Source organism: Lasioglossum baleicum, chromosome 7 (assembly GCF_051020765.1).
Source record: "Lasioglossum baleicum chromosome 7, iyLasBale1, whole genome shotgun sequence".
Classification (NCBI taxonomy): domain Eukaryota; kingdom Metazoa; phylum Arthropoda; class Insecta; order Hymenoptera; family Halictidae; genus Lasioglossum; species Lasioglossum baleicum.
Genome location: NC_134935.1, coordinates 4,256,504 through 4,270,446, shown reverse-complemented (window position 1 = coordinate 4,270,446; position 13,943 = coordinate 4,256,504). Strand labels below are relative to the sequence as shown.

Genomic DNA, 13,943 nt, shown 5'->3' with positions numbered 1-13,943 from the left:
ATCATCCTCTTTTGGTTGTGAAAAACGAAAGGAAGGTAGATTTAAAAGAACTGGTCCAATCAATTGGAAAAATACCGTTGTTATACCTTATGTTGAGAACATCTCAAATGACTTAAAAGGATCTTTCGAAGATTAGGAATTCATACAATTTTCAGGATACCACATTATCGTAAAACCTTGTTTCCACCTGTTAAAGACAAGCTACCACGTTTAGAAAGTTGCAATACTGTATACTCAGTACCAAGCTTGGGATGTAGTCAAGTATACATATATTGTACAAACGTCCAGAAATTTGAAAACCCGTATCACAGAACATAAGCATAATATTTTCTTACCTGTACTGCAACATACGGCTTTGACGAAACATTCACTTGAAATGGATCATAGATTTGATTTTGAGAACGCCAAAATTATTGACAAAGAAGAAAATTTACATCAAAGGCTACTATTGGAAACTATTCATATGATTAAACATCGCAGCGTAAATCTTAGGTATGAGACACCTAACATGTGTCACACGTGCCATACTATTATTATAAATTTATTTTCCCCAAAGCAAGTGAGTGAGTTTTCATGAACAATATTCCTCATATTCAATCATTTAATAGTTTTTGAAATTATCATAACATATTTACTTTACAGACGCGATTCAAATAAATCTTGAAAAGGATCCAAACTAAGATCGAAACGTTGATTTTGTTTGATAATTAGCAAAATTGCTTCATAATTAGTAATAAACGATCGAACCGTTGCGCCGAAAGCATTTAACATTTTTTAACAGCAAATACGATTGATAGAAGAAACATATTTAAAAACGAGTAGGTTAAAAATATTATTATACCATTATCAAATGAGAAAGTAAATCTGTCTTTTGTTTCTTATTAATTAAAAACGAAAAAGAATTAATAGATGCGCAAAATTTGCAATTGAATTCCGTTCAAGGTTTTCCTGCGAACACGAAAAAGTTTAAAAATCGTGAATGTTTAAGTTTAACGAAGATGGGAATAAACGTGACGACAAACTATCTAAATTGTTTATATTTCGCAGCAAGTAGAAAATAGAATTTCCTCGGGTACAGCATTTACAAAAATAATAATTATTTGTTCGTTTGATTCGTTTGTTCGAAGCAACGTTACAGACTGTGTGCGTGTCTAGTTACGAGGTTCTTAACGTCGATCTCTTAAAGCTAGTCAATACATGGAGCACCAAAAAAAGACATTTCGATTTTTATCGTAACATATAGCGGATCCAAAAAGTGTGTTGAATCATTTTAAAACTTGCATAAAGAAGCATTTTCCTCCAAGATATTTTTATATGATGTCTTATAATACTCTTATAATACTTTCTGGATCCACTGAGATTTTGAGCGACAATGTAGATTAGACGGGGCATTGGGTGGGGCGATCGGACAGGTCGTCACCGATTCTAATTGGCACGGCGAAGCTTGTACGTATCGCTTACATGATACAAGGCACTTTGAATACATGACGGGCTAGACAGTGATTATTTCTCCTCACTTGCTGGCAATTGGACGAGATTCATAACCACCGGTGTGTGCCGCGCGAACGGGGAACGGGAGAGTTGGCTACAGGTGGTCCCGGGCAGATCAATATTGTTCGTGTGCCTTGGTGAATATGTGAGCGGCCTCGATGTCCCTCGTAACACGCAGCCTCTGATCCCACCCCTTGCCTCTGATATTGCACGCCGAGAGCACCTTCTCGTCCTACATACCCTATCCGTCCGCATTCCACGTGTTCGACGTAATTAAAAGAGAAAAAGAACGAAATCCGATCTACAACCCCGCACGACCCCCCAAATAATAAATAAATAAACCCCCCAAATAAACATGAAATTTTGGAAAATTTACACAAAAGAATTCAAGTACCTTCGAGATGTTTAGCACAGAATTAGTTCATCCCTTAAAAAACAGCTCAAATCTATTTTATTTCCGTGGGCCACTGGTGTCACGAAAGGAATATTGGTGACTTGACAACTATCATAGTTCTGTGAACGAATGTAAACAAATCAAAATGCCCTGAACAATAATAAATGCAAAAGAAGTTTAGCATTACAAGAGTAGATAAGATAATTCTTACAAATTAGTTGATATTCTTATGTTTAAATATTAGAAAGTATTACAAGTATTATACGCTAGATATTTTGCTAATTGAAGAAGCTACGAATATTTCGCACTTTAGAACTTGCAGAGATTATATAATACTATATTTCTTTAAAAAATTAACTTACAATTAGTGCCAGAATATAATCCTTGAACCAGGACAATCCTCGAAATGAAAACTTCGTACCAGCTTCAAGTTCAACGAGAACCAGCGTATAAAACCTTGATCTATACTCTCAACAACAAATGAATCCTTTCGAATAATCCTGTCATACGAATTTCTGAGTGAAACTGTCTCGAACGATACATACAGTCGATTATTTTGCATAAATTAACCTCCAACAGAGAGTAAAAAATACATTTATACAAGAGTATTAGCATAAAGTGAATACTAGTAACGATATTATCAAATGTATAAAATAAGCTTTCTTGTACAGAAACAAATACACCCTTTGTTATGCAACTTAAACGAAATACCGAATGTACAGAGACGACTGCATACTTACTGTACTCAAATTATCATTCCAGTTTTCATTATTTTGGCCCTAATCGAGCCCTGCAAAAAAGCACTAATTAGACCACGGATTTTTCTGCAGAGTTCACTGCAAAACAATAAGTCTGAATGATGCTCCCTTCGATTCAAAATAATACAAAAATAAATAAAGTCCGTAGTCCGGTGTTAAACGAACAGTGTTCATTTGGTAACGATTGCGATAAAAGAGAGGAGCTTCCATTCGGATTAGAGTTCAAAAGGACTCATCGCACATGCTATCTTCGTCCTCGTCATCTTCGACGAGAAATTTCGGAAACCCTAGTGCTAGGACATCCGCCCTCAACAACTCCTGCAGATATGGATAGAAGGATATCAATTTGTACCGGCTGATACACTCGACTATCCAGTCGTGGATTATTGGCACAGCTCGAGCTTTCTTATACCATCCTATTGGGAAAACAATGTTTAAACATTTTCTTCTGCGTTGTAGGAAAAACTTGTTTCTATTAAATTGTTACACATGAGATGTCCGATTTCGGAATGAAAACGTTGCAAAGCGTTTTGGTCGAAAAATATTAGGTTGTCCGAAAAATTGGTCCGAAAAATTCAATGTTAAAGTAAGATGATAGACTCACCGATGATTTCGTACTCGTGTATGTCCGCATGTATCACAATGATTCTCATCCGTGTCTTCGCGACAGTTAAAGCGTCCAGTGAGTCGACCACAGTGCCGCCAGTGGCACGTAGCAATTCCTGCAATGGAAACGTATTCTTAAGCCGCGGAACTTGGCAAGGATTCAACTGTAAATAGCCTAGCAAAATTGGATGGCAGGAAAACGCGAATAAATGCATTTCGTTGGATCGGCGGCAGTACCAACGGCGAGGCAGAGAGTTTCATTACCAACTACTCAACTTTCGGTTTGTTGCTCGACGTAAGCTCGGCGCATCTTGCGAACAACCGATTAGATGGACAGGAGGATAAAAACGCAATTTGGACCGGGACGTTGGACCTTCATCTTACCGTAATACAGAAACCATCTTAAGTGTGATCATAATGTTTGTCACATTAAAAGGAAACTACTGTTCCCTGGAAACGGAGAACTCGCCCACACGAATTAACCCCTCTATATTGCTACACGAGGCATCTCGAGAACCGATACTGTTGTACTGACACCGTGGACGAGATACATGACGATGGTTCCATGCGTTGTCCTGACACTCTAGACTACATACATTGCTAGCCGATCTGGTTCCCTCTTTGTAACGTACTCGACTAGGTCAGAACTGTGATGGAAACTCGCGTGTTCGCAAATAATGGAAAGAGTGCAGCGACAGCGGGGAAGATGTTCACCAGGCCTGGCTTGAAGAGCCCCTGCTTATCGACCAGCCATTGTACAAGGTATAAAACCTGGTGGAGTCAAAGTGGCCAGCCCGACTCAACGAAAACGGCGCTTCAAAGCGTCTTCCGGGCACAAAGTGTTAAAACAGCCCGCCCAAGGGAACCATTCAGCGTGCTGAACGAACAGCCTCAATTTTCTCCGGTAAAAGGTATTCAAAAGGCTCACCTCGTACTGCTCGACGGAGACGTTCTCGTACGGTCCAATGCACAAGAAGGCGAATCCTTCGAACAGGTCCTTCTGCCTTAATCGGGAGTTTCGAGGGCCCGCCTCGAAACTTCTTACGTCTACCACCTCGTACCTCTCCTCGTTTATTAATTTATTCTCCCTGAGCGAGCCGATCACCCACTGATAGCCCACGATCCACTTTCTATGCGCGATACCCTGCAGATATTTCAGGGTCTTGCTCGCGCCGTTGGTTTCTTCGTTGACTTTCACGATCACGTGCGTCACATCCGGATCGAACTGGTTCACATATCCGGCGTTCACCAGGCTGGCGAGTCTCTTCACCTGTTTGATCTCTGTTGCCGTCAAACCGCTGCAAACGAAACACAATCTCTGCCGGGCCAGCCTCTGATCACTGATCCTGGCCACTTCATTCACTGGCCTATTCATTGGCTCGCTTCTGCTCGCCGCCTTCAGCCTCTTCTCCGCTGTATTCGCGACTCCCATACAATCAGCCTTTGCTTGGACCTTCGGCGTGCTCTGATACATGGGATTTGCGCGCCTTTGGTACAGAGGCTCCGTACTCCTTTCGGATGTCGAGGATGGAGTACTCCCAACACGATCCCTGTTCATTCGCACCGTCGACGATTCTGTAGAACTCCTCTTCTCCGATGAGCTCAACATCGACATGCTGGAAATTGCCGTTGAACGCTGATCAGTCTTTTTCCAAGTTTAACTCTCGCTTAACCCCTTCGGTGGCATGAACGAGATATGTACCTCGATGTCGCAAAGTTGTTCATGACATTGTATAGACGAGATATCTCATCATAAACAATTTTGCCACGCGACATATTTATAAAGCCACAAATCTGACGGATCAATGCGCAGCAAGAAATTATGTTCTCGCGTGGATAGCATTATTTTGCTAATTGAATGAATAATTACGCGCGCGCTCGCTCGCTCGCGAACGACGTGGAACGAGAAGAACAGCTAGAAAAGACTCGCATTACTTACTTTTTCACCTTGACGTTGGGAGTGTTCTCGACAATGTCGTCTTCTTCGCCCGAGTGTTCGGCGTCCTGGATATTTCAGAGCAGAAGTGAGTCTTTGAGAGGGCTGTGCAGAGGCTTGTTTATCTCGTAAGTAGCGGAATGAATAGTTACGGTGAATAATGAGAGCCACGATTTAGATACCGAACGTGCCAGGATATTATACTATTTTTTAGCACAGTTTCGCGGGTAATATCCCGTGTTCTCAAACCACTCGGCTACAAACGTCAGTGCTAATTGCTTCCTGCTGCGAGTAATACTTACTACTCGCAAGAAGATTTTAAAACACGTTTCTTCTTTGGAAAAGTTTCAAGAAATGCTAATACGTATCAGATAAAAATGTCCGTTTTCATAGATTTTTAATTTGACTCATTTTTAACGAAGCTTTCCGTTTCGAAGCAGGAAATAGCTGGCTTACTTGCCAAGATCAAAAGCACTTTAAGATCCGATAGAACTGAGAGCTCACCTGCCTCCTCGAATCCGAACACCTGTCACCCTCGTTCTTCGTCTCCTGCGGCATCCTTTGCTCGTTCTCGTGTTTCCTCGCCGGGTCCGCCGTTCTTCCAAACAGATCGTCCTCGAACTGTTTAATCTGCATCTGATGTTGCGTGATGTTCATCAGCGAGTCCTGGTCGAAGCAGATTTCTTTCAACGTGACGTCGTTAACAATGTCCTCGATCTTTTTGTCACTGCCTTGGTACACCGCATTAATCGTCGATAACCTATTCGTGACATTGTTCCGGATCGTCGGTTCGACGGGCTTAGCCTCGTACCGCGATCTATCATCCGTTATCGTCGAGCTTTTATCGGTCGCGTTCACGTGCTCCGGGGAGAGGGTTTTGTCATTCTCGGTCTCGCTCTCGCTGTCGTACAATCTTCCGGACTCCTTGTAGTCGTTCTCCTTATCGGAACCCTTGTGTAGCGAAACCGAGGGGTCCTTGTTCGGAGCTCGAAGACGACCGACGCCGACGCCACTCGAATCGCTGTTCGGCCCCGCGCGGTAATCGCAGATCAGCTTCTCCGTATCGACGTTCGCCATAATTTCATCAAAATTATCATGCATCAAGGATGCATCCTGTTTGCTCTGATGTTTCGCGGGCTCTTTGTCGCTGACAGGCGTCGCCAGTCTCTCTCTTTGAATGTCCCTAATTGTATCTATGACCTTTCCGAAGTCCGACGAGTCGTTTTCGTCAAAGGATCCTCTGTTCGAGGAGTTCCGTATCATCGCGGCGTTCGATTTCACGGAGTTCGAGTCGGTGTCCGACAAGAATAAACACCTCCGTTTAAAGGGAGCCGTCCTCTTGTGCATCACCGACGAGTCCGTGAGCGAAGACTTCGCGCTAGCATTGTCGGTACTCCTCCGGTCGGGCTTGTTTGCCGATACGGCAGGGACGCGTCCCTCCGTTTCCCCTCTCCTCGAGAATCTGTCCGTCGGCTTCAGGTCCTTCGACCAGCTGTTCAAGATTAAGTCTACGTCCCTGTAACTGTTCGAATCCGGGGAGATCGATCGTTTTCGTTTGGTTGCGAGTTCCGTTTCCTTCTTATCAGACGATGATGTGTTATTCTTCTTGGAGCTCGACGAGCTGCTGGTGGCCAACGGTACGATGCGCTTGTAGACCATCTTCTGCTCCTTCGACGCGTCTTCTTTGTTCTCCGCGTCCGAGTCGGAACTCAAAGACACGATCTCCATGTGTCGAGTACTCTGATCGACAGGACAATTCGTTTTGACGTCATGCTTCCTTTTGGTCCTATCATCCTTGGTGTATGTAGCACCTTTGGACGAGAAACTGTTGCAAGAATTTTCCTCCTGATCGTTGTCATCCGTCGTCCACTTCGTCCTTTCAACCAAGTTGTCTCGGCTGGCGGATCGCTTTCTCTTTTTACGCGATGTAGCATCTGCCCCCGATCCCTCGGAACCCTGCCGCAAGGTCCTTACGAGATCCGTCGAATGAACGCTCCTTGTATCGGACAAGTTGCTCCTCTTGACGACAATATCGTCCTCACCCTGTTGCTTCGTGGCTGGCTGAGTGTCGGTGGTAGGGGATTCCAGGGAAAGGAACTTCAGCTGAGAGTCGTTTTTCGGTGACAACATCTTGATGGTCCTCTCGAGCGTCGTGTTATCGGGTGGGAGCCGCTGATGAACCGGCACAGTACCGTTCTCTTCTGTCTCGTAGATAGAAACAAAGAGGATGTCGTTCGAGTCGCGAAGTTCGCTGGCAACGGTAGCTGACACGATATCTTTAGACAGCGTATCGTAACTCTCGATATTGAGTTTCGGAGCCCTCGGTATATGAGGAGATGCGACTGTAGAATTAGATGATTCGCTTCGAAGCTCTAATACCTTGCTAACAGGATGTAACTTTTCCGATGTTTCCCGCGCGGTCACCGCAGCGTCTTCCCTCCCCGCTGCTAGATTACCTTCGCCCTGCGACACCGCGTCGTTCGCCGTGACTCTCGTATTATTGCCGAAACTATTCTCCGACATAAGTTTCGGAGGATTCTCCAGTTTCGCCGGGTTGCACAGTCTCTGTAACCTCTCGACACGGTCCTGAATTCCAAAGGACCGACGAATGGTGCTACCGAGATACAAGAACCTACAAGGCCTTCTGCGATACTTGACAACTTTGCCGAGCTTTTTGAACATGACCAGAGACTTCTCCTGCCGTTTGTTCTCCGGTCTCTCGCTCTCCGGCTTGTTGGCAGTCCCAGCGTCTCTGACATGTCCGTTCTCCACCCCGTTATTTCTGTCGGGTTTCTCCCCCGTCTCCGTCGATTTCGTCTCGATGGCGCATCTCTCAGCGTTTCCCCCGATCTCCCGATTCAAGTCACGTTTCACAGCGAGTAGTCGCGAGTCAGCTCCAGCGGCCGCAGGATCATCCAATGTAGAATCGATGTCGCGTCGCTTTAGAGACAACCTGTTAGGCAGAGGGGTCGAGGACTGAAGGAGCGCCGCGGGACGAGGCTCGCTCGTAATGACCGTTTCCTGTTCCTCCGACGGAGAAACGTAGCCGTACAAGAGATTCGGGCTATCGAGATTCTCCCTGGACCGCCTAGCCGGAGTCACGTCTATTGAGGAGCTCTTGGTTCCCTTTCTCGGCGTCCAACAGAGATCTAGTTCCTGCAGGAATTGTCTCTCTGCATCGTTGTCGTTGAGCGGCCGGTTTTCAATTTCCAATTCCCGCTGGCCGTCCTCCACCCCGATGATGTCGTTCATCTGATAACTATTCAGATTTCTTATGCGCACCTGCTCGCCCTGCTCGAGTTCGACGAAGGACGACTCCCCCGCGGTCATCGATCCGCTGTTCTTGTCCCCGGGCTGCTGTTCCCGCCTATACTTATTCACCGGCGATTTCTCATTCGCGTCGTTACCCGCGACACTCGGCCTCTCCGCGCTTCTTCTTGTAGATCTCCTCGGGAGTTCTTTCTGCTTCGGCGCTGGCTCCTTCACGGATTCATCCGTCGACTTTTTGTTCTTGTTCCCGATGCTCACGTTCAAGGATCTGATCTTCTTCCTCGAGCGCATTTCTTTGCCGAACTGGACCACCGAGGTCCAGTTCTTCTTCGTCGACGGCAGCAGGTCGCACGGGGACGTCTTGTGAATGTCTTCGCTGTGATCCTGGACAACATCCTCGCCGGTGCTAGAGGTACTTCGTCTTTGATCGACTCGATTCGTTTGCATCCTACCGCTTACCTCGTTTGTTCTCGAGGTCAACGTTGACGAACTTCGCCGGGACTCTCTCGCTTTGATCATCCTTTTGCGACCGTCCTCGTCCTTTTGATCTCTCGAGGACACGTCCTTCGAGTTATTGTTATCTCTGACGGTAGCGATATGTTCGGGCTCATGCTCAATCGCCGAAACTTTGTTCTGCGAGATAGAATGTACCAGGGTGTTGTTCGGGTTGGTTTTGGGAGGTTTGATTAGGTTCGACTTGTAGAAGTCCATGTTGTCCGGTAGAGTTTCTAGCCAACTTTGTATCTTTAACTCCGACGAGTTCTCGTCCGAGTAACTCGGGGATAGAGCTTGCTTTGGAAAGAATTTCGTTATGCTGCTGGCGTCTGAGAAGGTGTCTTTTTTAGTTTTACCATTCTCGGATCTCCTCGATTTCGACGAAGCGCGCTTCGCTTGCGAACTTGCCGGTTTCATCGGTTTCGGCTGCGCGTATGAACAACCCGGCTGATTGTAGTCTTCTTGCTCGGGCTTTGCGGTGTCCGTGTTATCGGACGAACAGCTTTCCCGTGTGCTGCGCGGTCTCGATACGTGCGTCGATACTGCAACATACACACAACCATGCAACATACATACAACACTTCTTTTTTTCTTTTAATCCGCTGAAACTGATAGATTAATGTTCTCAAATATTTTTAATCCGTCTACTGCTTTTAATTGTACCTGCTCATTTTTATCACAAATGCATAAAATCCGCAGTCTATTAATGACGATTAAACCCTAGGGACGTGGTGTGACAACCAAAGAAATTGTTGCATTGGACTACTCATATATTATAATATTAACCCTGAAATATTATTAGCACCGAGGAGATAGCCGTTTTCAGTGTAGTACCCGAGAGATATTTTTAAACAAGATTTACAGAAAAATTTGGGTAGGTCAGTCGTTCCAAATGCATAGCAAGTGCGCATCGTTTATCTTTTCCTCCGTTCTCGGTATATCCGTGACTGCGTTGCTATGCTATCATTTCCTGTACAACATCCTGCAGTTTCCTATATCGTATAACAAATGCTGTTTGCCGACAAGTTCTAGAATACGTCTGTTCGCAAATATTTACATGCAAAAAGATTTCGCAATTCGTTAGACTAACTATCAAAAACGTCGGACGGAAGCGAGTGTTTTGTCAAACTGATGAGAAGTTCTATTACAATCGTAAATCCAAGGAAAAAAAAGAGACAGTATAATTTGCAAAAGCTTTCACTACGTTCTTGTATTTTTATTTGATAGTTCTCTGTTTTAAAATAATTAGAGTATGATTTGAACAAGTCACTCATCGGAAAGTTAGTTTAAAATCAATTGCAAAATTTGTACCGAACAGACAGACAAACAGACGAACAGAGGCAGACAAGAAAGCGAGCTAATAAAAACGTGGTAAAAACATCGGTCGACGATTGTCATGATTCTATTAGTCCATAGAACCGGTCAATTTTGTTTACACCGCCCAACGCTAAAACAAATCCGTGTATTCAGAAGATATGACATTCGACTGATATTGAAGGAAAAAATTTGTGTTTTTCTCCGTGTTTTATACGTTCTGTGTTATGAAAGATAATTTTCAGATAATACATTTATCATTGCTTCCCCGGACACGAGGACTGCTACAGTGGGGCCAATTAAAATTTTAAACAAAGTGCCTGTTAAACGTCCTCCGCAGGAATTTCCCGAGATGTAGCGACACACGTAAACGTTAAGACCTCGTGAAACATTGAACTTTTGGATAGCAGCAGGCAGCATCCGAATCCCAAACAACGGAGGAGGATCTAAATGTTTGAAAGACTCGTTCCACTCTGTGAAACGGATAGCTGACCCGAGTGAACATGATATCGTGGCGCATAGACGTATACACGCGAGGAAGTATTTTCCGCAAACAACGCTAGCAGAATCTCATCACGGGCGGTGCATTAATTCCCTGCAAATTTACAGTGTCACGATTTTATTTGAACAATTTTCTACACACACTTTCGCGAGATTAAAAAATAAATAAAATATTTTGTATATGTATATATCGTCACGGTCGTATCAGCCATCTGTGTTAGTGTTATGCACACTCGTTTACGAGGCAAAACTGACCATAATTTGCATGATATTTTCTAAAGAATACTATGGATATTTTTTTGAGCTTTATTGTACCAAAGGATCAGATTTAGTTTTAACACATTACCGACCGGTGATTATTGTATAATTTTGAAAAATCTATGGTACATGGCTAAACACTTTTTAATGGAACCTTCAATGGCAACAGCAATTTTCATTGTGAACTAACAAGTCACCCTGAATAACGTCATCTAATAGTTTCATTTAAGATTGCAATGTAAAAGAAAATTTCTATGCTTTCTTTTGGTACAGCACAATTATTTAAAATCCTATTAATAGGCTTCCGGTAGGTAAAGTGTTAATAACGCTCCATCGACACGAAGCACAAAATGAGACCGACTTTGAACTCAGCTTTTTATTATTTATTTCATATTGAAAGTTTTTAAAACTTCGTCCAATATTTTCTCACAGTTAAGTGACTTCCCATTTTTCATTTCCACCAGGAAAGTTCTTAACAAAAGAAGAGACACGTTCTTTGAAGATTCCAATTTGAATTCTTTTTCGGTATGCTATGAATATGTAATGAGAATGATAACAGCATTAATAGTCTTTTTCTGGAAAGAGAACGGTAATACAAATGGAATACACTCACCGTCGATGCTAACATCCTTTTGTATTGCTTCGATCAGTTTCTCTAATCTATTGATGTATATTTCCATATGCTCGTCGTCGCGTATATTGCGCCGGTGTATAAAGGAGTTGCACAGTGGGCAGGCTGCATTCTTGCTTTGCAACACCTTTTGGATGCACTCCCGACAAAATCGATGCCCGCACCGTGTTCGTATGGCATTTGTTATGGTATGCAGACTGAAACATAAAATGTGTAGCATTTTACATAACTGGCTTTAATTTTTAATAAGTGATCAATTTAAAATAGTAACTTGTAATGCATATGCTCTGTTTCAATATTAAAAATATCAAAAGATCAAGAGTTTCATTTCATTTATGAGTAATCTGTACAAAAGAAGAGCAGGTGCAATGAAGTTGTAATTCAAAACTAGTTCGAGCATTTACAATAATATACAATGATTACTACGTAAACAGAAATTACATCGGTCTTGTAACATACGTCAGATTAAAAACCAAGATTTCTTATCTCATTTGCTGATAAAACGCGATGTTTTATCAATAATGTTAGTTTTATTAGTTCCTACTGCTCCCTTCAATTCTGGGTAAAATTGTGCGAACTAGAGTAGCTGCTAACAAATTGCATAGCAAAACATTATAGAACGACATAGTAGAAAATGCAAAGTGTTTTTATTTAATTGTATATATCTTCTATAATCGATAAACAATCTGATTAACCATTAGTGTATTTGGAGTAACATGATCAAATGACTATTTACATGTGAATACTACACATGCTCATTGTTCAATGATCAATGTTCCAAAATACTCCTGTAAACAGAACTAAACATAACCTATACCGTAACGTAAAAACTAACAGGAAACAGCCATTCGTATCTATTCGCTGATGTATATTAAGTTACATTGAAAAATTGGTGTCTCTAGAGTGTGATTTCATTAATACCGGTGGAAAACTTACCAAATTATACATTGTAAATTTTTCTGCATATTCTGTATCAGTTCTGACAGACTGTCAGCGATCACAAGTACTTCCTCCATCATCTTGTTTTTGTCTTCAGCGACGGTCACATCAAAAACGCATTATGTTTATTTACGTCTACTTTGTGACACAAAACTTGTAACAATTTAATAATTTGCGCGCCCACATTCTACCCATTCTACCATTCTCTCTATAGTTTATAACACTTGTCAACACTGCTCGATCAGTTTACTGATTCAGCCACGTGATTCATAGTGGCGTTGTGATCGATCGCTCAATATGGCGCATGGCGCGAAGATCTGTGTAAACGTTCATTCGATATTCCGCTATTATTGGCTAATATCCTCTCTGTTGGCTATTATGTATTGCGAGCCGAGAGTTGCGAGTTTATTTCAATTTCACGAACTGAATCTGTGCCTCGGTGTCAAATTGCCACAGTAATAAAAAAGTCGATAAAATGACAAGGTAAACAGTTGTTCAAGATTCGAATTGTGAATTTGCTGGTCGGTACGCCAACCGTCGAGCTCCGTTTGCTCTGCTCTTTTTTTAACCCTGTTTAGAGTCACGTAGCGATCATGCGTAACCGTAGCGCGAGGCTACGGTGTGTTTGTCAGCTCCCATCACCGGCAAATCTCTACGATTCGAATCTTGAACCGTCGTCTTCCCGGATCATGCGATCGATCCGGAACCAATCGCGTGCGACCCCGCCTGCCGTTTCGGCGAATATTTAAAGGCCCTCCCTTGGCGGAGCGAGCCTCTTCCGATCAGTTCTGCGAGTTAATACAATTCTTCGAATCACGCTTCAAATTGTCTCTAGTTGTTTGTTCGCGATACTTACGCCTTTTAGTATCTTTTCTATCAATTCGCATTCCGGTTATCATTAATTTGATTCGGTGTTGATCACATTTTCTATCATCGCGATTCGTGCATCTGCCCCGCGTCAAGATTTCCGACGTACGCGCTGAAGATCATCCGTTCGCGGCGACCCTCGCTAAGGGACGTTCAAGATTTCCTTCTCGCGACAAAAGGGCAGAGTCTAGCACGTTCAAGATTTCCGAAGACCGATCCGTCGGCTATTGTACCACCGTTTCAACCCCGAGAAGTGACAATAAAGTGCATTGTGAATATCAAACTGAACATCGACATCTCCCTCATTCGTACGATCCTTCATTGCCTTCCTCGCGCGCTCAATTCTGAGCGGTTCCAGCATCAGGCGCCTCCGACCATCGGTCGACGCCGAACAACAGTTATTTTTCGATGTTTTTTTATTCAAATTGATGAGTTAACATTTACATCTTAGGTTTTCCTAAACAGTAAAGTAATAATTGTCTG

General features: G+C 43.1%; 2 protein-coding genes across 5 annotated transcripts in view; one reads left to right on the top strand and one right to left on the bottom strand.

Annotated features, from left to right (window-relative positions):
• Positions 1 to 13,943, top strand: part of LOC143210539 (uncharacterized) — a 127,332-nt gene that overhangs the window by 52,958 nt on the left and 60,431 nt on the right. Inside the window, exon 1 of one of the 3 annotated variants that reach the window (XM_076427463.1) lies at positions 12,769 to 13,942. The exons of the other annotated variants lie outside the window; for them this stretch is intronic. The gene's annotated coding sequence lies outside the window, so the exon portion shown is untranslated. Of the gene's footprint in view, positions 1 to 12,768; position 13,943 lie in introns of those variants that run through there. 3 annotated transcript variants of the gene reach the window in all.
• On the bottom strand, positions 1,022 to 12,839 carry LOC143210537 (uncharacterized). 2 transcript variants are annotated; one of them, XM_076427458.1, is made up of 8 exons: positions 12,591 to 12,838; positions 11,637 to 11,851; positions 5,690 to 9,492; positions 5,189 to 5,253; positions 4,178 to 4,865; positions 3,248 to 3,365; positions 2,885 to 3,059; positions 1,022 to 2,675 (listed from the first exon to the last, which is right to left on the bottom strand). In XM_076427458.1, the coding sequence occupies exons 1-8, from the start codon at positions 12,671 to 12,673 to the stop codon at positions 2,654 to 2,656; spliced, it is 5,169 nt and encodes a 1,722-aa protein (XP_076283573.1). In that variant the 5' UTR covers positions 12,674 to 12,838; the 3' UTR covers positions 1,022 to 2,653. The 2 variants fall into 2 exon arrangements, 1 of the variants encoding a protein (XP_076283573.1); XR_013009274.1 differs by lacking the exons at positions 1,022 to 2,675; positions 4,178 to 4,865 and having other exon boundaries at positions 2,919 to 3,059; positions 12,591 to 12,839.